Source organism: Mastigoproctus giganteus, chromosome 10 (genome assembly GCF_048544385.1).
Source record: "Mastigoproctus giganteus isolate SK-2022 chromosome 10, ASM4854438v1, whole genome shotgun sequence".
NCBI classification, from domain to species: domain Eukaryota; kingdom Metazoa; phylum Arthropoda; class Arachnida; order Uropygi; family Thelyphonidae; genus Mastigoproctus; species Mastigoproctus giganteus.
Window position 1 is genome coordinate 41390174 of NC_143584.1, and position 27099 is coordinate 41417272.

At 38.5% G+C, this 27099-nt stretch overlaps 2 protein-coding genes across 3 annotated transcripts in view; both read right to left on the reverse strand.

Moving 5' to 3' along the window:
• The window catches only part of LOC150078997 (PMS1 protein homolog 1-like), a 174699-nt gene extending 151048 nt beyond the window's left edge, over positions 1-23651 (reverse strand). For both annotated transcript variants that reach the window (XM_090383543.1, XM_090383542.1), the window contains exons 1-2: positions 23538-23651; positions 3253-3403 (exon numbers count right to left, since the gene is read on the reverse strand). In XM_090383543.1, coding sequence (XP_090239669.1) covers positions 3253-3403; positions 23538-23624 — 238 coding nt within the window. In that variant the 5' untranslated portion in view covers positions 23625-23651. The remainder of the gene's footprint in view (positions 1-3252; positions 3404-23537) is intronic.
• A 7-nt stretch (positions 23652-23658) lies between these two features.
• LOC150078998 (PMS1 protein homolog 1-like) overlaps positions 23659-27099 on the reverse strand; it is a 142878-nt gene continuing 139437 nt past the window's right edge. Inside the window, exons 7-8 of the mRNA XM_090382917.1 lie at positions 23713-24245; positions 23659-23662 (exon numbers count right to left, since the gene is read on the reverse strand). Of these exons, the coding sequence (XP_090239043.1) occupies positions 23659-23662; positions 23713-24245 (537 nt within the window). The remainder of the gene's footprint in view (positions 23663-23712; positions 24246-27099) is intronic.

Sequence of the window (27099 nt, forward strand, 5' to 3'; positions counted from 1 at the left end):
TTATGGAATCTCCATCTTTTTTGGCCATCATGATGTGAAACATCATTCATTAATATTTTGCAGACCACAGGGAAATGGTCACTATTCAGGGGATTATTCAAGATCATCCATTCAATAAGTGGGTATAAGGCTGGTGAACATATGGAGATGTCAATTGCAGAGGTTGTTCCGGTGGGCAAATGGATGTACGTCTCGACTCCCGTATTCAGGAGCGAGAGATTTTGCTCTTCCAATAATTTTTCAATCAATTTTCCCCATTTGTCTTGATAGTGAGATCCCCACAGGGGATGATGTCCATTTACATCACCCATGATAACGACTGGGGGGTGTTAACTGAGTTACTAATGCTTCAAGATCTGCATATGTATACTCTTGATTTGAAGGAAGGTAAAGTGAGACCAGTGAGAAAGTAAACTGAACTGAGACGCTTCTGCAACTACTTCCAAAGATGTTTGTAGTTGGAGGCATTTACATGGAATTCTGGAGTCAATTAGAATAGCCACTCCACCATGTGCTCCGCTGGAAGGAAATCGATCTTTTCTATAGGTACCGTAACGGTTTACTGCTATGTTTACTTGTGGAGTTAGGTTAGTTCCTTGAAGGCAGACACCTACTGGATGATATTTATCAATTAAGTCACAAATGTCATCGATGTTACTGCAGAAACCTCGACAATTCCACTGTATTATTGTACACATTATATTGGGTTTGTATTTGTAACTGTCTTTTTTTGCGAATGGCAGTCTGCTTATTTCGTTCAGGCTTTTCTCTTTTTTTAGGGAAGTGTGGACGAGTATCCATCTCTTCCTCAGCGTGTATTTCTAAGATTGGTTCCCTCTAAGACTTCTTTTTCGTATGTATCCATGTGATCACGAACAGTGTTTTTGTCTTCTGTATCCCTATCTTTAGCATTTGTGGATGGCTGGGGGACAGAAAATGCGTCTGGGGGAATTGTAACTGGTGTGTTGTTGGCTTGATTGGAAGTTGTCATTGAGAATGACTTAACTGATGGAGCTAAGATTGAGCGAGCCCAATCAGATATAGAGATGTTGGGAGGGATTGTAATTTGAACCGCAGTAGTAGAGATAGCAAAAGCACTTATCTGTTTTTGTTGTTGGACAGTTGCTGCGTATGAGAAACAGATATTGCAATTGGCAATATCTGTTTCTTTGCTTCAAGATTTCCTTGGAAATCTTGAAGTAAAGCATAACGCTTGTATGCTTTACTTCAAGTAAAGTAAAGTAAAGCTTGAACTGAGCTTAGCATACCTTTATGCTCGGTTTTGTACTTCTGAATAATTTTTTTCTCATTTCCATGTTTAACAGTCTTTGGAATAAGCTGAGTGAGTGCCTCTACAGTTTGGACACTGTAAAGACTGTACAGAACATTCGGTATGGATATGATCTTTAGACCCATAGGAAGCACATGCTGCAGCCCCTCGACATACTGCCTGTGAATGGCCAAATTTTTCACATTTGAAGCATCTGATAGGGTTTGGTATGTACGGTCGGACATGATAGTTCATATATCTGGCTTTTACAGAATTTGGTGGATTGGTGAGTTGAAAGTTAATATAATGGTTCTGGTTGGAAGCAAAGAGCCATCCCTTTTAATTAGGATTCTCTTGACCTGAATAACATTTTGATCTAAGAGTTCTTGTTTAATTTCTTCCTCAGATACATGTAGAAGATCCCATTCTGTTATAACTCCTTTTAAATAGTTTAAGGTGGCATGAGGTGACACTTCTATGAGAGTTCCTCCATGTATTTTCAATTTAAGTAACTTCCCAGAGTGCTTGAGTTGGGTTGTTTCAACAAGCAGGTTGCCTGATTTTAGCCTGTGAACTATTTTTGGTGAGCCAGCAGCATTTTCTTAACATTTCTGGATCAGAAAAGGAGAGAGCTTGTTGACTGGATGGTCAGTGAAGGAATGTATTATAGGAAGTGAGGTCAGATATTCTGGTCTGTATCCTTCTTTTGTCTCTTAGCATAGGAAGGATTGTGATCTTCCTGCTCTCTAGAATGTGTTGGGGCATTGATCCCACAAGAGTCAGTATTGGTATAGTCCATTTTTGCTCCTTTCAGGCTTTGGCAGATTAACTTTTCTGCCAAGGTTTACAGCTCTGCCAAGGTTTACAGCCCCGCCACGGGAAGGCAGGAGCAGTGCCTGGTGTGACCAAGTGAGAAGTAGTAGGGGTTAGTAATAAACTACGAGAAATAAAGAAAGGTTGCTTGCCTTCCTTGCTCTGAACAAGTACTTTTGTAACAAGAGCGAATATGAAATAAATAGATTTCTTAACAACAGGAAAGTAAAATAACTGTAAATCACTTTTCAAAATCACACTGGAAGCACAGAGAAATCACTCGGTCACAATCACTTGGCACCCGGGGGCCCAGGGATAAGGAGTTGATTATTCCTTTGTAAAAGGCAATGGTAAGGCCATACCTTGAGTACTGCATACAGGTCTGGAGGCCTCATTTTAGGCCTCTTCTACATTCTAATGTAGAACTATTAGAATGAGTACAGAGAAAGGTAACAGGATTAGTAAGTGAAACAATGAGTTACTGTTACCAAGAAAGGCTTAAGTTCGGCAAATCGCAGTGTCTGGATTCTAGGCACCGGCGAGGTGATCTGATTGAGGTGTATAAGACCTTGAATGCCTTGAGCAAGCTCAATGGTGATGGGATTCTTCCTCTTGCTCAGATTCCACACCTAAGGGGACATAAATTCAAACTGAGGAAAGACAGCTGCAGAATAGATGTGTAAAACATGCCTTTAGCTAGTGGGTAGTTGTTTGTTGGAAGAAAATTCCATCTGTCGTCGTGGAAATTGACAGCATCAATAAATTCAAGGCTGAACTAGACAAACTTTTGGAATGAATGGATGGCCTGAAATGGGAAGGGGTTTTTTTTTTTGCTTCATGCTACATAAGCTTGTTTTCTTGCATCATATGCCTCTACTAATGCTAATGCTAATATATCCATACTAAAAAAACATAAAACACTGAACTAAAAATGTGTGTCCAGTCAGTTTCCTGGCATAGGCACACCTCGGATATTTGGCCAGTGCAGTCTTTAGTCAAGCTAGAGATGAAAACAATTGTATTCACTCAGTATACTTTGGCCAATAAGATGCAAGGAAATTTTAGCCAAGATTTTCTTGAGAAAAAAATTGTCTTATGGCACAGAAAATATGGTATTTTATTGAAAGAAAAAAAAAAAAAAAAAAAAAGTATTAAAAGTTAACAAATACCTTCTTTGTGCAATGCTCTATAATAGTTTCCAAGTTTATGACTTTTCACTTCTGTTGGTTTTCTCTTCTTGTTTACATAACTATGATTAGAGTCAATTTCAGTAGAAGAAAGAGGATGTTTTCCAACTGTTGGCATTAAGAGCTGAACTGGCTGCATGAACATGTTACATTAAGAAAAGATTATCTCACATTGTTCTTATGTTCCAAAAAAATTAAACAATATTCACCTTATGGCAATAAAATATTAAGTGGTAAAAACATACAGCATTTTATGTTGTTACTGTTATTTAAAATAATCCACAAAAAGAGAGAATTATGTATATATCCATATAAATTATACAAAACAGAATAATTTCTACGTATTATATATATATATATTTTTTATGAAAACCCCAAACACAAGGTATTAGAACCTAGAGTACCATGCATGGGTTGGAGGTTGAGAAGATGAAAGAAGATATTTGTTGACATTAGACTTGAACTTCTGTAGACTGTAATTTTCAGGAAATACATATGAAGGAAGGTTTTTCCAGAAAACGGCAGTTGAATGAATAAATGAAAAAAAATGAAAAGTTGGTTCTGTGAGTTTTAAGTTGGACAGTAAATGGATGTTGATTAGTAAATGAACAGTGCCCATGGAGGTATCTGTAGAAAAGGCATGCAGCAGAAACAGTACGTCTATGAGACAGAGAGGAGAGACACTGTTAGAGATGAGTCATTAATTAACCTAACTGCCCTCTTCTGAATGGAATCTAGAAGCCTGAGAGAAGTTTTGGGGACACTGCTCCAGATATTGGAACAATATTCCATGGTAGGGCAGATTTGTAATTTGTACAGAGTGAACAGCTGTTTGGAAGAAAAATAACACCTAGAGCGAAAGAGAAAACCAAGTTTTTTAGATGCAGAGGAAGCAATATTTATAATGTGCTTGTGCCAAGATGGATTAAAAATCAGGGTAATCCCCAAAAGAGATATATCATCTTGCCTAGAAATCGGAGTGTCACCAAAGATAAGCATAGGAGGAGAAGAATCATTTTTGCGAGATATAAGACAGGACTGAGTTTTAGAAGGATTAAAATCAACTAAGTTATCTTAGCCCCACTGGAGAATTACCTGTAGATCACCATTTAAGGAATTGGTAGCAGATATTCAAGAAGTTGACACTGATTGAGCAGGGCAAGGCTTCTCAAAATGGAAAGTGCAATGCAATGTGCTATCATCAGCAAAACCATGGATAGGATTTCCAGTCAATGGAAGAAGGTCATTAATATACAGAGGAAAAGAGGGGAAAAGGAACTGAACCTTGGGGAACACCAGCATTAGTGGAGAAGTTAGAAGACAGAGCCACCTACCATCACCCTCAGTGAGTGATCACAGAGAAAACTGGATAACCAATTACAAAAAACAGTTGGGAAACCATAAGATGGAAGCTTGTTTAGACATTTATGCTAGACACAATCGAAAGCGTTTGAGATGTCAAGGGCAACTGCTTGTGTTTCACTGAACTTTTCCATTGAATTTGTCCATAAATGGGTAACATAAGCCAGAATATCACCAGTGGATTGAAGTGATGGAATCTATACTGACGAGCGTTGATCAAACAGAAGGTTTCTAGATAGTTTAAGAGTTGGTGGTTAATTAATTTCTCCATTACTTTAGAAAGAGTAAAAGTAATTGCAAGGGAGGAATTTGTCACCCTTTTTAGGAACTGACTGGGTATGAGAAAATTTCTAAGCAGAAGGAAAAACATCTTTGGAATAAGAAAGTGAAAAAAGGCAGCAAAGAACAGGAGTAAGTTCAGGAGTGCAGGTTTTGAGACCAAGTGGAAAAATACCATCAGGACCTGGAGCTTTCTTAGCATCAAGATTTGTCAAAATCCTTCTAAAATCTTTTTGACGGAAGACCACAGGAGGCATTGAATGGAGCAGGCTGGGAATGGGGGGAGGTGTTTCACCAACATCATTAATACATGAGTTTGAAGAAGAATGGGATGCTAGCAGATCAGCTTTATCCTTGCCTGAAATGACCACAGAACCATCTGGTTCTGTTGTCATTTCAGGTGCAAGCAGAGGATTTGGCTGTCACAGACCATCCGGACTTTGCCGAAATTAGGTCCACTTGACTTGAATGTCACCAGAATATCAGTTCCATCAGCGTTTTATACCACCAGGTAGCAAACACAGCTTGTCTGGCATATCTGAGAGAATGTCTGTGACAGTCTCAAGGACCATAATATGCAAGTATAAAGCATATTATGTACATATAATATGTAAAAAGTTTCTAAAGTTAAAATATTAAAAGAGAACAAATGAAAACTGTGTAGATTATTTTTTTTTTTATTTTACATGTGTATGTTCTTTTTTTTTTCATATAAGTTTAATTTGATTAAAATCTAATCTAAATAAAATTAAGTTTTTTTTTTTATTGATTATTTTTAGGTAAAAATCTCAAAGAATTTTCTCATGTAATATCTGTTTGCAAAATCAATGAACCCGTGAAGAATGTGCACGAAGGAACCCACTAGTCCTTTAAACAGATAAACCAAATAAACTTCTGTTATCAGCTTTCCTCCGCAAAAGGGTCGTGGTTGACTTTGTGGTAAATTGGACCACTAAGTAAAAAATAAATGGTCAATTTGTTCAAAATGCTGAGCATCAGATCAACCAAAAAGTTTAATGTTTTCAGGCTGGTTATTAAAATCAGAAGAACAGAATTTAAAGCCTACTTATGAAACCAGTTACAAGCACAACCCCCACCCAAAATAAACAAGGTCCATTATCCAGAGACTCAGCTATGAGGATTGGCTGTCACACACCCAGATTTACAACTGATATCTTCCAAATTTTCTTCAAAGATCTTTTTCTTTTCTTGAAATTCTAAATGATTTCAGCTCCCTGCACCATTTGGTTTACATGGGGCACAGGAAAAGGTCATAAATTTCATATGAATCACTTTTCTTTAGCTCATTTGAAGGTCTTTTCTGAAATGCAGCTGTCTCACTTCAGGTCAGCTTCACATTAGCTCTGTAGCCTTTTTCAATCAGAGCATTAAGGGTGAACATAATGTTGAAGTCTGAGTAACCATATATAGGAAGGTTTCGTGGATCAAATTTCACATTAGGGATGGATGTCACTTTGAATTTCAGGTATATTTAATTTGTTCAGAATGAAAGAATTTGAAGGAAGTGGCAATAAACACCATGACGCCTAAATTAATAATGATATACACACTACAGAACATAATACAGGTTGTGAACAGAATTCAGACAATTTAATTAATAACTGAACATTGTAATCTATATAATAATTTGCTGATGTCCCTCTGTCTGCAATGTTGTTTAAACTTGAAAAACTCAAGACTAAACAAGGTTTATTTAGTAGCAAAATTGATGGGTGGGAGAATTCAAAAAAATTTCCAACCAATTTTCAGGATACCGGGAATTGATTTAGTTACCAGTGACTGGATTACAATTTTATTGGTGCATTAGCAGCTAAGGCTATTAAGAACCAAGATATGGTTATCAAAAGTTAAAAAGTAAATAAATAAATAAAAATATAAATTCTGGTATTAAAGGGTACCAGAATTACTTCTTTATTTATGACGAAGAAACTTTTTTATGTATTGTATATTCCATATATGTTTATATAAATTAATGCATTGTAAAAAGTTAAAAACAGCTGACAATGCCATTGTCGGATAAAATCAGACAGAGTGTATAAGGCTCAGTTAGATGGGTTAAAAGAAGTAAAACAAATATCATTAAAATCTGTACAGTCAATTAAAATATGATTGAATGTCATCGGCTCTCAGAAAAAAGGAATGTGTCCTATGCCAAGCTTCCTCTACCAAGACAGACAGGATGAGAATGTATCTCAAAATTAGTAAAACTTGTAGTGCACTCAAAGAATCTGAATATATCATAAACTGTTGGTATTGGCAAGTTCTGACTTGATCAAATGCTAACTCTATAGCATGCAGAAGTGTATATGCTGCATTTAGGAAAATCTACTGCAATACAGTGGGTCTGAAAAGACAACAGCAGATCCTACATATAATTCCTATTTCAAGCTGTCTATGTAAACAAGCAAGAAGATGAAATAATCAACTCAGTGTGAGGAATAGAGTTGCAGGTAAATAGATTGATCATCAGACTTTACCCAGTTCTTAAGGGGAAATTCACATGCCAGGGTGGAAAGGGCTGCTTTGGTGATTGGGTAACCTGTCTACCGTGATGTTAAGCTCCCTTAGTAGCACATGGAAACAAATGCTGAAAAGACAATTGGCAGTCTGACGGCCATTGTACAAATTTTCTCATCATGGCTCAAAAAAACAGATGCCCAGGTAGAATGGTCTGGCAGGGATTTCAGCTCCTCACACCACTGGTTTACACGAGCATACTTTAGAGACAACTGCTGACGTCAAAGTGATAATGGTGGTTCATTTGCTTCAATGTACAGGCTCTGAACAGGAGATTAGCATTAGCATTAGTAGAGACATTTGATGCAAGAAAGCACTTACACAGCATCAGCCAAAATAAATAAATAAAAAACAACCACTTCCACTTCACCCCTCTGTTCGTTCGAAATACCTGTCCAGCTGAGCCTTAAACTTATTTAGGCTATCAACTTCCACGACATGGGATGGAAGTCTATTCCACCAACCAACCACCTGCTGGCTAAAGGCAAATTTCCTCATGTCTATCCTACATCTGTCTTTTCTCAATTTGAATTTATGCCCTCTCACGTGATTATTCTGAGCAAGAGGAAGAATCCCATCAGCATTGAGCATGCTCAAACCATTCAAGGCTTTATACACCTCTATCAGATCACCTTGCTGGTGCCTAGTCCCCAGACACTGTAATTTGCAAAACTTAAGCCTTTCTTTGTAAGAGCACCCCTTTGTTCCATTCACTAATCTTGCTGCCCTTCTCTGTACTCGTTCCAGTCTCTACATCCTTGAAATGAGGCCTCCAGACCTGTATACAGTACTCCAGGTGTGGCCTGACCATTGCCTTATACAAAGGAATAATCACCTCCTTATCCCTGCTAGAAATATTCCTATATATCATCGACAATACACCATGAGCTACTCTTGCAGCTCGCCTGCACTGCTCAGAAAACTTCATATCTGCCTGCACAACCACCCCCAGGTCCCTTCCATTCTCTACCACTGTCAGTGTAGTACCACAGAGTTGATACTTTGCTCTGGGGTTGCTGTTTCCCATATGTAGTACTTTACATTTGTCAATGTTAAACTTCACTTGCCAGCTCTCAGCCCATCTGCTCAACCTTTCCAGATCCTGTTGCAGTAGCATAGTGTCAGTAGTGTCCTTGACAACCCTGCCAACCTTCGTATCATCTGCAAACTTGGACATTAAGCTTGATATACCATCATCAATATCATTTATAAATACAGAAAACAATAATGGACCCAATACCGAACCCTGAGGGACTCCACTAATAACATTAGACCACGATGAGCAGTGTCCATTGATTACCACTCTCTGTCTTCTCCCCCTCGATCACCCCTTTATCCATAGCAGCAATTTGCCTCCAATGCCACACTGCTCCAATTTATGCAGCAGTCTTCCATGTGTAACAGTATCAAAAGCCTTTCTAAGATCCAAGTATATAATATCAAAGTTATTCCCTGCATCCAGTTCTTTTGTGACTGCATCATAGTATCCAATTAAATTGGTCAGGCAAGACTTCCCCTTAACAAAACCATGCTGTGTCTGAGCTATAACTGAAGTCTTGTCTAGATGATCCTGCAGTGCTTCTTTAATGAGTGCCTCCATTAATTTTCCACCAACAGAAGTTAAACTAACAGGTCTATAATTACTTGTGTCGCCGTTTGATCCTCCTTTGTGAATTGGGGTCACATTTGCACATCTCTAGTCCATGGGTACCTCCCCTGAGTCCAAGGAAGCTCATAATTATGGCTAAGGGTTTGCTTACTTCCTTTGCTGCCTCCTTTAATATAACTGGATAGATCCCATCTACCCCAGGTGCCTTTCTTGTATTTATCTTCAACAATTTCTCCTCCACTTTACTCTTAGTTATTACAAGATTCTCTAGCTTACTGCCAGATTTGAATACACCTCTGGTATTCCCCTTGCTGAATAACTCCTCATGTGTGAATGTCGATGCAAAATATTCATTCAGTTTGTTAGCTACCTGAGCAGGATCATCAACAGTTGACCCATCGATATCAAGTGGACCAATCTGATTCATCCCCTTCCTTCTAGAGTTTACATAAGTGAACTCTTTGCTGTTTTTCTTTGCATCCCTTGCCAGAGATTTCTTGTAATCTGCCTTCGCCTGCCTAACCTCCTTTGTAACTTGGTTACAGATCAACTTGTATCTATCACAGGCTTCTGTGTCACGTGTTAATTTGTATATATCCCATGCATTTTTCTTCTCTGCCATATGTCTCATTAGTTCATCTGACATCCACTTAGGCCTAAACCTTGAACAATATTTCTTAGTTGGTATGTAAAGCCTAGTAGCTTCCAAGATAAGTTCTTTGAATGCTTCCCATTTTGAATTTGCTGTTGGTACATCATCAGTTGGTCCCATTGTATAGAATTTAAATACTGTCTCAGTCCATCGTAGTCGCCTTTACGAAAGCAATAACACTTTCCCTTTACCCCTAATGGTAGTTACCTCTGAGTAAATAAATCCTTACTTACTCTGAGTAAATCCTTACTTAAATACTTCAGCACACTGTGATCACTGCCACCGAGTGGTTCATTTACCTGCAGATTCTTAATGCATGAAGAATCACTACTGAGATGTTTGAAATGCTAGTAGCAATACAGATAGGCTTAACATTCACCAGGTCTCTCTTCTACAGCTGTCTCTCACACCCATAAGTGAATTTTGACCATATAAGAACATGATACAGAGTAAAGTGCACCAGTCTGAACCTCTAGGGGAGAGGGGGAGGGGGGAGAGAGAGAGAGAGAGAGAGAGAGAGAGAGAGAGAGAGAGAGAGAGAGAGAGAGAGAGAGAGAGAGAATAGTGAATGTTAACCCTTCTCATGTACTTTGTGTGTCGGCTGACAAATGTGCTAGAGAAATGTCAACTTTTTATTAAATATGAATCCCATGAATTTCGTCTCCACTACTACTGGAATAGTGCTTTGTCCAAGTCGTAATTCAGATTCAAGATGAAGGTTATGTTTGCAACAAAAACGGATGGTCTTCTCCAGTGAGAACCTGAAACCATTGGCCACAGCCAAGGAGTTAATATGGTTCAATGGTTTGTTACAGTTGTCTCTCAATAATCCTCATGTTGCATTACAGTTAAAATATGCTAAAGTCATTGACATTAGAGGGCACCGTTTACGGCTGGAGAAAGTTGTTTGGTAATGGAGTTTAATGACAAAAAACGTAACACTTAAGACAGATTCTTGCAGTATTCCCTCCTCTTGGCAACAGGACAAAGTGAGGGAAGATCCTACTGGAATTAGGAAAAGTGATCACAAGATAAACAGTTTTAATAAAAACAGGAATGTGACCTCTTAGACCAAGTAATATGGATCTTTTAAAATCTCCTATCTCCAAGTAGAAAAAAATTGTCATACACTGTTTACAGAGCATCTTCTTTGACAGGTGCTCTGACTTTAGAAATGCATCTCAAACAAACGTTTCCATTCTAATTAAGTGGTCCAGAGTGCACCTGTTCTCTCAGAAGCAACACTGGAAGTGGTAGAGAAGGTTGTCTGATTCAAAGTACCATAAAAGGCAATCATTAACCATTCCCCCCGAATAGTTTGAACAAACAGCTAGACAGAGCAACTGGATGGTAATTTTTGGAAATTTAAGATATCCTCTCCTGGCTTAGCAAAAGCAATAATTGCTTTGCACCATATGTACATAAACTTTCTTCAAGGAAAATTCTGTTGCATAGGAAGAACAGGTGATCCGTGGATTTGGGTGATAGCTGTTTATCTCATAATGGATGTCATCTCGTTCAACAGCACTAGCCTTGGTAAGCATGAGGGCTATTTTTGGCTCGAATATAGTAAATGGCCCATTATGTGCGTAGATGCCCTTTGATGTAAAATTAAAGTCAGTTTTACAGTTGTGTTTAAGGACCAGAAACTCTGGGGTGTGTAAGATGTTAGGAAATGTTTCCACAAGAGCATTGGCTATTGCAGTTATAACTGTAATAGTGCATCCATTATACAGGTATACCTCGGTTAACGTTACCTCTGATAACGAAGCCTCGATATAACGAAGTCCGCAATTTCAAGCCCCATTTAACATAAAAAAATATTCCAATTTAACGCCAATGCCTGACAATCATCCGATTGGTGACTGATGGCGATTCGTTACGTATTCCCGAGTGCTCCCGAGCTGCGGGCGTGTCTGTTATAACAGTTTTGCACGTCAATAGCTTAATTTAGTTGTTGTTTACATGATTGACGTTGTTTCAGTGTGGCGCATTGCAATAATTGACGTAGGTTCTTTGTAGCATTACATAACGTAGATTTTGCAAATTTTATTGGAAATATTTTTGTTTTAGTTAATTAAAATGTCAGAATCAAAGAAAAGAAAAGCAATTTCTTTGGAAACTAAACTAAATATCGTACGACGTGTTGAAAGCGGCGAAAGGATTAGCGCAATCAACTTTAACAACCATACTAAGCCAATCAGAAAAAATAAAACAGTCTGCTCAGAATTGTACAGATGTTACAGCGGCGAAATTAACTCGCTTAAGGAATCCAATTTTAGAAAAAATGGAGAAAATGTTAAGTTTGTGGATAGATGATATGTCACAACGTCATATGCCTTTAAGTCAAATGGTGATTCAAGAAAAAGCATTATTTTTGTTTAATCACCTGAAATCTAAACAAACTGAAGAAATTACGGAAACCTTTGGGGGTTCTCGTGGTTGGTTCGAGAAATTTAAAAAATGGGCCAGGATTCATAGTGTAAAATTAACAGGAGAAGCTGCAAATAAGTTTCCAGAAAAACTAAAGGAAATAATTGAACGTGAAAATTTTCCACCAAATTTGGTGTTCAATGTTGACGAAAGCGGTTTGTTCTGGAAACGGCTACCAACAAAAAGCTTCATTTCTATTGAAGAAAAATCAGCTGCTGGGTTCAAAGGAGCCAAAGACCGTTTAACGTTACTCTTTGGATCAAATGCCTCTGGCGATTATAAATTAAAATTGTTATTAGTTTACCATTCAGAAAATCCGAGGGCGTTAAAAGGTAACATAAAAATGAATTTACCTGTAATATGGAAAGCAAATAGAAAAGCGTGGGTTACCAAGGAGTTATTTACTGATTGGTTTGTTAACCACTTTTGTCCTGGAGTAAAACGGTATTGTCAAAAAAACAACTTTGAAGAAAAAGCTCTTTTGTTGTTAGACAATGCTCCGGGACATCCTACTGATCTTAACACGTTGGACACATGCATTCCTGTCAAAGTTTGTTTCTTCCAGCAAACACAACTTCCCTGATTCAACCATTGGATCAGGGAGTAATAGCATCATTTAAAGCTTATTATCTGCGTCGAACTTTAAGCAATTTAACTGAACTAGAGGATAAAGAGGAAATGACAGTTCAAACTTTTTGGAAAAACTACACCATTAAAAACGCAATTGAAAACATTGATAGTTCTTGGAAAGAAGTCACTAAGAAATGCTTAAATGGAGTTTGGCGCAAAATATGGCCAGAAGTTGTACTAGAAGAAGAAAATAACATCCAAGAAATTAGAAATGAAGTTATCCAGATGGCTCAATCAATAGGTTTCGAAAATGTTGATGAAGAGGATGTTAGAAATTTATTGAATGCAGAAGATGATTGTTTTTCAGTGGAAGATTTAGAAAACCTTGTTAGCAACGAAGACAAAGATAATGAAGGCGAAGTTAAAGAAGTTCCTGCCGAAAAAGTGTTAACAACCAAAGATTTAAAAAGGTGCTTAAATGACATTGAAAACGTTTTAAATTTTTTTAATGAAAATGATCCTGATTTAGGAAGAAGTGTTATAGTTAAGCGATTAGTGTTAAATGCAATAACTCCGTATAGGCAATTGTTAAATGAAAGAGAAAAAAAGCATAAACAATCAACGTTAACCTCATATTTTAAAATGTGATTTCACTTTGTATGTAAGTTGACTGTTTATTTAATAAAACTTTTCTTTGTTGGAAAAAACGCTTTTCATTTTCTTTACGTAGGAACGTATCCCTATTCTGGCCATAGTATTTTTACCTCTGAAAACGAAGTTTCGCTTAACGAAGTAATTTCGTGGAACGCATCCTATTCGTTAATCGAGGTATGCCTGTATTCCAGGACCAATAGGGGGGGGGGGGGTTTCTCTGTATTTTCCCTTCATTTAATAGATTTTGTCCCAGACCACCTTAGTGCTGGTCATCTGGGTAGTAGATGACGTGAAACTGTCCACAATTCCTTTTGACTCTGAGAGCAAATGTAGCATGCTTTAGCTCATGCATGTAGTAGTAGTAGTGGCATGTGATACAAGAAAGCAAGTGTAAGAGTTTATGCAGCATCAGCAAAAAAAAAAAAAAAAAAAAAACACACCATTCCCTCCAAATGCCTGTCCAGTTCCTCCTTAAATTTATTCAAACTATCAACTTCCACAACGACAGATGGAAGTTTGTTCCAGCAATTAACCACCCGCTGGCTAAAGGCAAATTTCCGCACATCTATTCTACATCTGTCTTTTCTTAATTTGAATTTATGCCCCCTTAGGTTCGTAATCTGAACAAGTGGAAGGATCCCATCAGAATTCAGCATGCTCAACCCATTGAAGGCCTTATACACCTCAATCAGATCACCACGCAGGTGCCTAGTCTCCAGCCACTGCAATTTGCAGAACTTAAGCATCTCTTGGTAAGAGGATCCCTTCATTCCCCTCACCAATCTTGTTGCCCTTCTCTGTACATGCTCAAGCAACTCTACATCCTTCCTAAAATGAGGACTCCAGACCTGTACGCAGTACTCAAGGCGTGGCCTGCCCATTGCCTTATACAGAGGGACAATCACCTCCTTCTCCCTGCTAGCAAAATTCCTATATATCATTGACAAAATCCCATGACCTGCCCTGGCAGCCTGTCTGCATTGTCAGAAAACTTCATATCTGACTGCACAATTACTCCCAGGTCTTTTTCATTTTCTACCACCTTAAGTGTAGTACCACACAGTTGGTACGTTTCTCTGGGGTTACTTCTACCCATATGCAGTACTTTGCATTTGTCAAGGTTAAACTTCAGTTGCCACTTCTTAGCCCATCTGCCCAAATTATCTAGATCCTGTTGCAGTAGCACACTGCCATTACTGTCATTCACAACCATGCCAACCTTTGTATCATCTGCAAACTTCGACATTAAGCCTGATATACCTTCATCAATATCATTGATAAATATACAAAACAACAGAGGACCTAACACCGAACCCTGTGGGACTCCACTAATAACATTAGTCCCCGAAAAGCAGCACCCATTGATTACCACCCTCTGTCTTCTCCCACTTAACCATCTTTTTATTCATTGTAGCAACTTACCCTTAATACCATTCTGCTCCAATCTGTACAATAGTCTTCCATGCGCAACAGTGTCAAAAGCTTTCCTGAAATCCAAATATATGATATCAAAATTATTTTTTGCATTCGGTTCCTTTGTAACCGCATCATAATATCCTATCAAATTTGTCAGACAAGACTTTCCCTTAACAAACCTATGCTATGTCTGAATTATTGCTGCAGTCTTGTCTAGATGATCCTGCAATGCATCTTTAACCAGTGACTCCATTATTTTAACCGGAACAGAAGTTAAACTAACTGGTCTGTAATTACTCGTGTCACCCTTCGATCCCCCTTTGTGAATTGGGGATACATTTGCACATCTCCAGTCCATGGGAAGCTCCTCTGAGTCCAAGGATGCTCTCATAATTATGGCTAAGGGTTTGCTTAGTTGCTTTGCCGCCTCCTTTAATATAACTGGATAGATCCCATCCACCTCAGGTGCTTTTCTTATGTTTAACTTCAACAATTTCTCCTCCACTTTGCTTTCAGTTATTACAAAATCATTAAGTATCCTGCTACAATTTGATAATCTTCTGCCATTTTGAAACCTTAATAATTCCTCATGTATGAATGTAGATGCAAAATACTCATTTAGTTTGTTTGCTATCTGAGCAGGATCATCAACAGTCGAACCATCGATGTCAAGTGGAGCAATCAGATTCATCCCCTTCCTTTTAGAGTTTATATAAGTAAGGAAATCCTTGCTGTTTTTCTTAGCATCTTTTGCCAAGGGTTTCTCGTAATCTGCCTTTGCCTGCCTAACCTTCTTTGTGACCTGATTACAGACTAGCTTATATCTGCCATAGGCTTCTGAGTCGATTGATAATTTATATGCGTCCCATGCATTTTTCTTCTCTTTTACGAGTCTCATTAGTTCATTAGATAACCATTTAGGCCTAAACCTTGAACAATATTTCTTAATAGGTATGAAACTTTTAGTAGCATCCACGATTAATTCCTTGAATGCTTCCCACTTAGAATTTACTGTTGGTAACATCGTCAGTTGATCCCACTGTACAGAATTTAAAAACTGTCTGAGACCACTGTATGTTTAAAGGCTATTAGGTTAGCCATGGTAGCATATAATTGGAATATCCCCAAAAGCTTTTCTTTGAGCTTTTTTTGCTGCTGTGTACTCTGCATTCCACAATTAGCATTAGTAGAGGCATACGATGCAAGAAAGCAAGCTTATGCAGCATCAGCCAAAAAAAAAAAAAAAAAATACACTTCCCATTTCACCACCCCATTCATTCCAAATGCCTGTACAGCTCAACCTTAAATTTATTTAGGCTATTAGCTTCCACAACAAAAGATGGAAGCCTGTTCCACCAATCAACTACCTGCTGGCTAAAGACAAATTTCCGCACATCTATTCTACAACTATCTTTCCTCAATTCGAAACTGCCCCCCTCAGGTTCTTAGTCAGAGCAAGAGGAAGAATCCCATCAGCATTCAGCTTGCTCAACCCATTCAAGGCCTTATACGCCTCAATCAGATAACCTCGCATGTGCCTACTCTCCAGGCACAGAAAATTTGCAGAACTTAAGCCTTTCTTGGTAAGAGCATCGCTTTGTTCCCTCTCCGCAATCTTGTTGCCCTTCTTTGTACTCGTTCTAGCAACTACACATCTTTCCTAAAATGAGGCCTCCAGACTGGTACACAGTACTCTAGGTGTGGCCTGACCATTTCTTTGTATAATGGGATAATCACCTCCCTGTCCCTGCTAGCAAAATTCCTATATATATCATTGACAAGACTCCATGACCTACCCTGGCAGCCTGTCTGCACGGCTCAGCGAACTTCATATTTGACTGCATAATTACCCCTCAGGTCTATTTCACTTTCCACTTCCCTGAGCACAGTACCACACAGTTGGTAAGTTTCTCTTCAGTTATTGCAACCCAAATGCAGTAGTCTGCATTTGTCAATGTTAAACTTCAGTTGCCACTTCTCAGCATATTTTCCCAACTTATCTAGATCCAGTTGGAGTAGAATACTGTTCTTTACTGTCGTTAACAACCCTGCCAACGTTTGTATCATCTGCAAACTTTGACATTAATCCTGATATACATTCATCAATATCATTAATGAGTACAAAAAACAACAATCGGCCCAGGACCGAACCCTGGGGAACTCCACTAATAACATTTGTCCACGAAGAGCAGTGTCCATTGATTACCACTCTCTGTCATCTCCCACTCAACCATCCCTTTATCCATTGTAGCAACTTACCCTTAATGCCATTTTGTATAGCAGTCTTCCATGAGCAACACTATCAAAAGCTTTCCTGAAATCCAAGTATATGATATCAAAATTATTTTTGGCATTCAGTTCCTTTGTGACCACATCATAATATCCAATCAAACTGGTCAGAGAAGACCTCCATTTAACAAACCCATGCTATGTCTTAACTATTACTTCAGTCTTGTCTAGATGATCGTGCAATGCTTCTTTATCCAGAGATTCCATTATTTTCCCCGGAACACAAGTTAAACTAACAGGTATGTAGTTACTTGTCACCTTTTGAACCCCCTTCGTGCATTGGTGATACATTTTCACACCTCCAGTCCATGGGGACCTCTCCCCTGAGTCCAGTGAAGCTCTCATAATTATGACTAAGGGTTGGCTTACTTCCTTTGCTGCCTCCTTTAATATAACTGGATGGGTCCCATCCACCCCACGTGCCTTCCTTATGTTTAACTTCAACAATTTCTGCTCCACTTTGCTCTCAGTTATTACAAAATCACTTAACCCCCTCTTAGCATTTGATAAACTTCTAGCACTCCCCTCGTTGAATAACTCCTCATGTGTGAATGTAGATGCAAAATACTCATTCAGTTTATCAGCTACCTGAGCATGATCATCAACAGTCAACCCATCTATGTTAAGTGGTCCAATCTGATTCATCCCTTTCCTTCTAGAGTTTCCATAAGTAAAGAACTCTTTGCTGTTTTTCTTTGCATCCTTTGCCAAATATTTCTCATAATCTGCCTTCATCTGCCTAACCTCCTTTGTGACTTGATTACAGACTAGTTTATAACTGCCATAGACTTCTGTCTCACCTTGATACTTTATATGGATCCCATACATTCTTCTTCTCTGCCACGAGCTTTCTTAATTCATCTGACATCCATTTAGGCCTAAATCTTGAACAGAATTTCTTAGTTGGAATGAAAAGCCTAGTAGCCTCCAAAATTAAGTTCCTGAAGGCCTCCGATTTAAAATTCAATGTTGTTAACATCATCAGTTGATCCCACTGTACAGAATTTAAAAATTGTCTAAGACCTCTGTAGTCACCTTTACGAAAGCCAAAGCCCTTCCCTTTAGCCTTGATGGTAGTTACATCTTTAAGTAATTCCCACATCAGTACATTGCGATCACTGCACCCAGTGATTCCTTTATCTGCAAATTCTTAATGCACGAATAATCAATGCTGATAATCAGATCAAGAGTATTACTCCATCTGGTTGCCTCTCGAACATGTTGCTGTAGAAAACAGTCATCCAATAAATCCACAAAAGTCTTGCTAGTGTGCGAGTGACCAACCACAAGTTCCAGTCAATATCTGGAAAGTTAAAATCACTCATTATAAGACATTCTGATTTACCGGCCTACTCTATTTCTCTGCACAATTGCTCATTATACTCAACGGATTCATTAGGCCTAATACACACGCCTACTCTCATTTTTCCTTTCCCAGTGCTTATTTCACACCAAACAGACTTAACACTGCATTGTCCACCAACATCAATTGGATGCACTTCCTTAGATTTTATGTGTTTCTTAACTAACAGCATAACCCCTCCTCCCTTCCCGTCCTGTCTATCCTTCCTGTACACATTGTGCTCCCCAAATTCCAAATCTGCACTGCCTATAACTGTGTGACACCATGTCTCTGATATCCCAACAATATCTGCCCTTTGATGTCTTGACTAGCACTTCAAGCTCATGAGATTTATTAACTATACTCCTACTCCTAGCAACCCTAACATAGCCCATGTATTTACTTGTTCCACTAGGACTTCCAGCAGCCCTGGAAATCTCCATTACCTTGCTTTCCAGACTGCTGCTCATGCTAATAGAAGCAGTGCACTTGTGCCACCATGGTTTGGGAAAAGGTGTCTTTGGAATTGCAATTCCAACCGCACGAACAATACTTTCTGTGATGTGCATGACAGGGCCAACAACAAGAGCTATCGGTGGCTCCTAGCTGACTGCAGTGATGTCAAACTTTGCCAGATTTGGAAAGTATTCCAATCACCCTGATGAATCTATCGAGGCAATGTTATGTGGATTGGAAAACTGCCAGATTGGGAGGATTCGCAGACTAAAATATTTAACGGTAACCGCCAGCAGAGGTGAAAGTGATTCTTGCACTGCTTCTATTGTAATGAGCAGCATCCTAGAGAGAGCAAGTTGCTGGGAGTCATCATGGAACAAATAAATACATGGGCTGTGTTAGGGTAACTAAGAGTAAGAACAAGTGCATTGTATACTTGCATGTATGCTAGAAGTATAGCAAAGAAAATTGATGAATTTGAAGTGCTGATCAAGACATCAAAGGCAGATATTGTAGGGATATCAGAGACACGGTGCCACAGATATAAGTAGTGCAGAATTCGAATTTGGGGAGTACAATGTGTACTCCCCAAACAGGGTAGGAAGGGAGGAGGGGTTATGCTGTTAGATAAGAAACACAACATCTAAGGAAGTCCATCCAGTTGACACGGACGGACAGTGCAATGTTGAGTCTGTTTGGTGTGACATAAACACTGGAAAGGGAAAATGAGAGTAGGAGTATGTTATAGGCCTAATGACTCTATTGAGTACAATGAACAGTTGGGCAGAGAAATAGAATGGGCCAGTAAGTCAAAAAGTCATGTAATGGGGGATTTTAACTTTCCAGATATTGACTGGAACTTGTGGGTTGGTCACTCGCACGCTAGCAAGACTTTTGTGGATTTATTGGAGGATTGTTTTCTACAGCAACATGTTCAAAAGGCAACCAGAAGGAATAATACTTTTAATCTGATTATCAGCAGTGATTATTCATGTATTAAGAATTTGAAGATAAGAAACCACTAGGTGACAGTGATCACAGCGTGTACTGATGTGGAATTGAATTAAAGATGTAACTACAGAATCAAGGGTAAACGGAAGGGTTTCGCTTTCGTAACGATGACTACAGTGGTCTCAGACAGTTTTTAAATTCTATACAGTGGGATCAACTGATGATGTTACAAACAGTGAATTCTAAATGGGAAGCCTTCAGGGACTTAATCTTGGAGGCTACTAGACTTTTCATACCAACTAAGAAATACTGTTCAAATCAGGCCTAAATGGATGTCGAATGAATTAATGAGGCTCATGGCAGAAAAGAAACATGCGTGGGATTCGTGTAAATTATCAGGTGACACAGAAGCCTACGGCAGATATAAGCTAGTCTGTAATCAAGTCACTAAGAAGGTTAGGCAGGCGAAGGCAGATTACGAGAAATCTTTGGCAAAGGACACAAAGAAAAACAGCAAAGTTCTTTACTTACGTAATTAGATTGATCCACTTAACATAGATGGTTCGACCACTGATGATCCTGCTTAAGTAGGTGATAAACTGAATGAGTATTTTGCATCTACATTCACCCATGAGGAGTTATTCAAGGAGGGGAATGCCAGAAGTTTATCAAACTCAAACAGGGAGATAAGTGATTTCGTAATAACTGAGAGCAGAGGGGAGGAGAAATTGTTGAAGTTAAACATAAAAAAGGTACTGGGGCAGATGAAATCTATCCAGTTATAAAGAAGGAGGCAGCAAGGGAAGTAAGCAAACTTTTAGCCATACTTATGAGCATATCCTTAAGAGTCAGGGGAGGTCCCCATGGATTGGAGATGTGCAAATATATTCCCATATATTTGCACATCTCCAATTCACAAAGGGGGTACAACAAAGGGTAACACAAATGATTACAGACCTGTTAGTTGAAATTCTGTTCTGGGGAAAATAATGGAGTCACTGGTTAAAGAGGTGATACAGGATCACCTAGACAAGACAGCAGTAATAGTTCAGATACAGCATGGGTTTGTTAAGGGGGAATCTTGTCTGACCAATTTGATTGGAACTGGATACAAAAAATAACTTTGATATCATATACTTGGATTTCAGGAAAGCTTTTGATACTGGCTGCACATGGAAGACTGCTGTACAAATTAGAACAGTATAGCATTAAGGGCAAGTTACTGCAAGGGATAAAATAAAGGGATGGTTGAGTGGGAGATGGCAGAGAGTGGCAATAAATGGATGCTGCTCTACGTAGACTAATGTTATTAGCAGAGTCTCCCAGAGTTCGGTGCTGGGCCCATTGTTGTTTTCTGTATTTATCAATGATATCGATGAAGGCATATCAGGCTTAATGTCCAAATTTGCAGATGATACAAAGGTTAGCGGGGTTGTTAATGACAGTAAAGCCAGTATGCTACTGCAACAGGATCTAGAAAAGTTAGGCAGATGGGCTGAGAAGTGGCAACTGAAGTTTAACATTGACAAATGCAAAGTACTCCATATTGGTAGCAGTAATCCAAGAGAAACATATCAACTGTGTGGCACTACACTCAGGGAGTGTGAAGAATGAAAAAGACCTGGGGGTAATTGTACTTTCAGATATGAGGTTCTCTGAGCAGTGCAGTTGGGCTGCCAGAGCAGGTCCTGGAGATTTGTCAATGATATATAGGAATTTTGCTAGCAGAAACAAGGAGGTGATTATCCCTTTGTATAAGGCAATGGTCAGGCCACACCTTGAGTATTGTATACAGTCTGGAGGCCTCATTTTAGGAAGGATGTAGAGTTGTTAGAACGAGTACAGAGAAGGGCAACAAGATTGGTGAGAGGAACAAAGGGGTGCACTTACAAAGAAAGTGCTTGTCTGTAAGTTGCAGCATCTGGAGACTAGGCACCTGCAAGGTGATCTGATCGAGGTGTATAAGGCCTTGAATGGTTTGAGCATGCTGGATTCTGATAGGATCTGATAGAACTTCCACTTGCTCAGATTACGAATCTGAGGGGGCATAAATTCAAATTGAGGGAAGACAGTTGTAGAATGGATGTGCAGGAATTTGCCTTTAGCCAGAGGGTGGTTAATTGCTGGAACAAACTTCCATCTGTTGTTGTTCCAACTGTCTAAATAAATTCAAGGAGGAAATGGACAAACTTTTAGAGGGAATGGATGTGTGAAATTAGGTTTCTCCATTACGCAAGCAAGATGGCAGAAAACATACCATTAGGCATGTGGAAGAAGGGAGAGATTACTATCATGAGCATATGCTCTATGACTCGTCCCCTTCTATTGATGTGGGTAGTATGTCTATTGAAATCCCCAAGAAGTAGACACAGAAAGAGATCATCAAGTTCTTTCTGGGGATGTCAGTTCCAAGTGGTAGCAAATAAATAGAACAGCCTGTTAATAAAAACCCAATGTAAAGAAAATTGTTTCACAGTGGTAAAGTTGGAAATGCTGAAATGGGATCTGGTTGCCCACAAGGATATAGACTTCTCCATGAGCAGAGCCCTCGGCGCCTCCGTAGCCAGGTGGGAAGGAGCAGCAGTGCGTAGCACACGCTTCTTGATTAGACCGGGGTTCGAGCCCGTCACCACCAAATACGGAGGATGCGGAAAGGTCAGGGAATGACCACCGCATATCCCGGAGCAATATGGCCTTAGTTGCTAATGCTCCTAAAAACCAAATAAACAACAGCAGAGCCCTCCACAATTCTATCCTTACAAATAGTAGTAATGTTATGTATGGTGGGATGATAATTTGCCCTTAGCTATGTCCTATAAGTAAAAGAATACTGGTTTGTGCTTTTGTATAGGAAAGAAAAAATTTTCTAGCATGTCCAGGAAAATGTGTGTTTTCAAAAAATAAAAATAGGCTAAAAATACGATCACACATTAATCCAACAAAACGTTCACCTTGGGACTATCACAAATGTGTTCTTGGACCATTGTTTGATTTTCTGAACACCATATTTTGCAATTATAATAGTTAACCGTCCTCTGATATGAAACGTGGTTTCAGCAGTACACATGGTGTTTAACAAATTTTCTTCATCGCCTAAATTCTACATGGTTTGGTTTTTCACCTGATTTACTTTTGTATAACAACTGAATTTTGTATGCAATTGAAGACATTTAAATAACACATCACAGAGTGTTGATTTTGGAACCTGTAATTCTTAACTCCAACACAAACTGATTTCCCAGGGTTACAAATGCAGGATGTCCTAATGGTCGCTATAGTTTCTTCTGATGCTTTTGGCCTTCCCATACTTGTCTGTTTTAAAATGTTACCTGTTCCTTCTAACTGGTGAAACCATCTTCTAATGCTGTTGTGGGTCTTCACTAAACTGATATCTGAATGCTCATCAAACAGTAATAGCCGATTTATGCTCGGCTAACAACAAAACACAATGCCCTTTCCTTTGGAGTAAATATGACTGGATATCTATTTGATTAAATATGGACTATTGTTACAATGCAGCAGTAACAACAGTCTATCTTGGTGAAACTTAGCACCCACCAACAAATACACATGGCAACCACCAATAAAACTGAGTTCACAAGTATAGACATACTACATTTTTAATTAGATACATTTTGTAAATTTGCAGACAGAATTTAACAAACTGTCAATTATTTTCAAACACCCTATATATGCTATTCAAGAAGACACCTTACCTGAATTACGTTTCCATCTTCATCTTGTATTGCTCCTCTAGCCCAAGAAATGTTTTTCTCTTTACCCTCTGAAATAGTAGACTTCATTTCACATAAAGCTGAGGTATTTTCTACAGTGACATTATCTTTGGAAATTAAATTACTATCCTTTAGGATTTCATAATTGTTTTCTAACCTTACATTTCTAGATGAGTCAGTAGAGAAGAAATCTTGATTACCAGGTACACAAATTTCATTTTCATCTTTGGAAAGCATACATTCTAAAAATTTTGAATTTTCAGAAGAATGAAGAGAAAATCCAATTGCACCTTTATCTATAATTAACTTTTTAGAATATTCTTCAGTCATTTGATTATCATCATTTGCATGTTGAATATACTGTAAATTTGAAACACTATCCTTTTCATTTTTTTCTGGGGACAGTGTTACAGATAACAATGGCTCTCTATTACCAGACTGAATAACAATATCGCTGATATTGTCATGCTCTAAAAGTACAGTGCTTATATGAGACCTTCTAAAATTCTCTTTATCTGTTTGAAGATAAAATGGGCTATTCAATATGTCTTTATTCTGATTATCATTATTTAATCCACTTGAACTATCTTTAAGTTCTTCCACTGGCTTATCAGCCACTGAGTGCTTTAGACCTCCCTCATTGCCATATACTTTTTCCAGCACATGCTGAAGGGCCTCAAAAATTTTTTCCTAGAGGAAAAAGATATATATTAATAAACATAATTGAAGTTATTTATTTTATTTATTTATTTTTTTGTTCAGCTCACAAACATAAAATTTCAAAAAAAGAAAGAAAAAACCTTTTTACCTTCTTGCATTACCATGGAGCTATCTTTAAGTTCTTGCACATTAAATGGACATTATTTTTTTTTTGGGGATTTTTGGTGCAAAGGTTACTTTGACTATAAAACACACCTGTTATTTTGCTGTCAGCATGTTCAAATTGATATTAAATTCAATTTGTCAGGTTTGCTAGTTTAAGGAGAGTAAAAGTGTCATTAGTGTTCGATTTATCTCCTAAAATTGTCTGCAGAGTTAACTGGTTTTGCGACAGTACATGTGACTGAAAAACACTGTTACTTCAGCATTATGATAAAATGGACATTCTATCAAAATATGCTTTACTGTTATTTGAAAATGGTATCTACAAGCAGGAGAAGGGAAGATTTAAAGAGTAATCACTATTGTTAATATTAGACAAGAAATATAAAAATTACACTCACCTTGAACATGAAGATTAACATCATGAAAACAAAAGTCACATGAATACCCCTTTTGTTTTAATGACATTACTCTTCATGAGATCAGAAATATACCTATATTACATTCAAGAAGTGTTTACCAAAACTTCTTAAATCTACCCATGTGATGATTAGCAATCAAGCAAAGTTTCTTTTTATTTAGATAACTGTTATAGACAAAAGTGCCTAACAGTACTCTATTATTTGATCAGAGATCAAAGTTCCTATTCCAAATCTATCAGCAACATTTCAGTAGAGTGATTGTAGAAACAGAAATGGGCCCAAAATCTTCCTGTGTACCAACACTACATTTAGTGTTGTCTAACTTTTCCTTCAAGTAATACCCAAATATCCAAAACATACTTACACTTATGCATATCGACTGAGTGACCACTTTATTATTGTCATCTACCTAAAAGCAAGCAGGTCCCCACCCCTGACAACCCTCAGAACTTGAATTTCATGAATAGCACAACATTTACTCAATGAAGCAGAAAAAGTGTGCTATAAGGATGCTGGTCTGTGTTCACTCAACTGGTTCCCACAGTTGTTGTGAACTGGATGGTTGTAGCTCTACTACAAACAGCTCCTTCCATCTCATCCTGCATATGCTCAATTGGATTGAGACATAGTGACTGGGGAGGTAATCACAGCACATTGAACTTACTCTCATGTTCTTGAAACCATTTCTATACCAAGGAAAGCTTTTGACACTGTTGCACATGGAAGACTACTGTACAAATTGGAGCAGTATGGCATTTAGGGCAAGTTGCTACAATGGATAAAACGATGGTTGAGCAGGAGAAGACAGAAAGTGGAAATCAATGGACACTGCTCTTCATGGCCTAATGTTATTAGTGGAGCCCCCCAGAGTTCAGTGTTGGGCCCATTGTTGTTTAGTATATTTATCAATGATATTGATGAAGGCATATTAAATATCATCTGAAAACTTAATGTCAAAGTTTTCAGATGATACAAAGAATAGCAGGGTTGTTAATGAGAGTAATGACAGTACACTACTGCAACAGGATCTAGAAAAGTTGGGCAAAGAATAGGCAAGTGAAGTTTAACATTGACAAATGCAAAGTACTGCAAACAGGTAGAAGTAACCCCAGAGTAACATAGCAACTGTGTAGCACTACACTCAGGGTGGTAGAAAATGAAAAAAACCTACCTAATTGTGCAGTCAGATATGAAATTTTCTGAGCAGTGTAAACAGGCTGCCAGAGCAGGTCATGGGGTCTTGTCAATGATATACAGAAATTTTGCTAGTAGGGAGGTGATTATCCCATTGTACAAGGCTATGGTCAGGCCACACCTTAAGTACTGTGTACAGGTCTGGAGGCCTCATTTTAGGAAGGATGCTGAGAGGCTAGAATGAGTACAGAGAAGGGCAACAAGACTGGCAACAAAGGGGTCCACTTACCAAGAAAGGTTTAAGTTCTACAAATTGCAGTGTCTGGAGACTAGGCACCTGCAAGGTGATCTGACTGAGGTGGATAAGGCCTTAAATGGGTTGAGCAGGCTCAATGCTGATGGGATGCTTCCTCTTGTTCAGATTACAAACCTGAGGAGGCATAAACTCAAACTGAGGAAAGATTTGGAGAATAGATGTGCAGAAATTTGCCTTTAGCCAGCAGGTAGTTGATTGCAGGAACAAACTTTAATTTGTAATTTGTTGTTGTGGAAGTTGATAGCCTAAATAAATTAAGGGAAGAACTGGACAAACTTTTAGAGCGAATGAATGTGTGAAATGAGGGTTTTTTTTTTTTTTTTTGGCTGATGCTCTATAAACTTGTTTTCTTGCCTCTTCTAATGACATGGTACATTACCATGTTGGAATGGACTATTTCGCAGAGGGATACACTGCAGCCATTTCACAGAGGGATTCAGTGTTTGGTCAGAAAAATTTCCAAATAATCTGTGGCATCAAAATGTTGCTCTACTGGTAGTGAGAAGCCTAATGTGAAATACAAAAGCACTCCCCACACCATTAATGCTATCCGCCACCACTGGCTTGCATTGTTGACACCTGGCAGGATGGTGTCCCAGAACTCATGCTGTTTTTCACCATATTCTTGTCTTCTCATTAGTATGAAACAATAGGAACTGAACTTGTCAAAGGAGGCAATGCTTCTCCAATCCTCCACCAACCTAGTGTTGGTGTTACTTTCCTTTTTTTCAGACAGGAGTAGAACCTGGTTTGGTCATCAACTGCAGTACCCCATCTATAACAAAGTTGTGCATTCTGACATGCCTCTTTGGTTATCACTGTTGAACTGGGCTGTTATTTGGCTGACTGT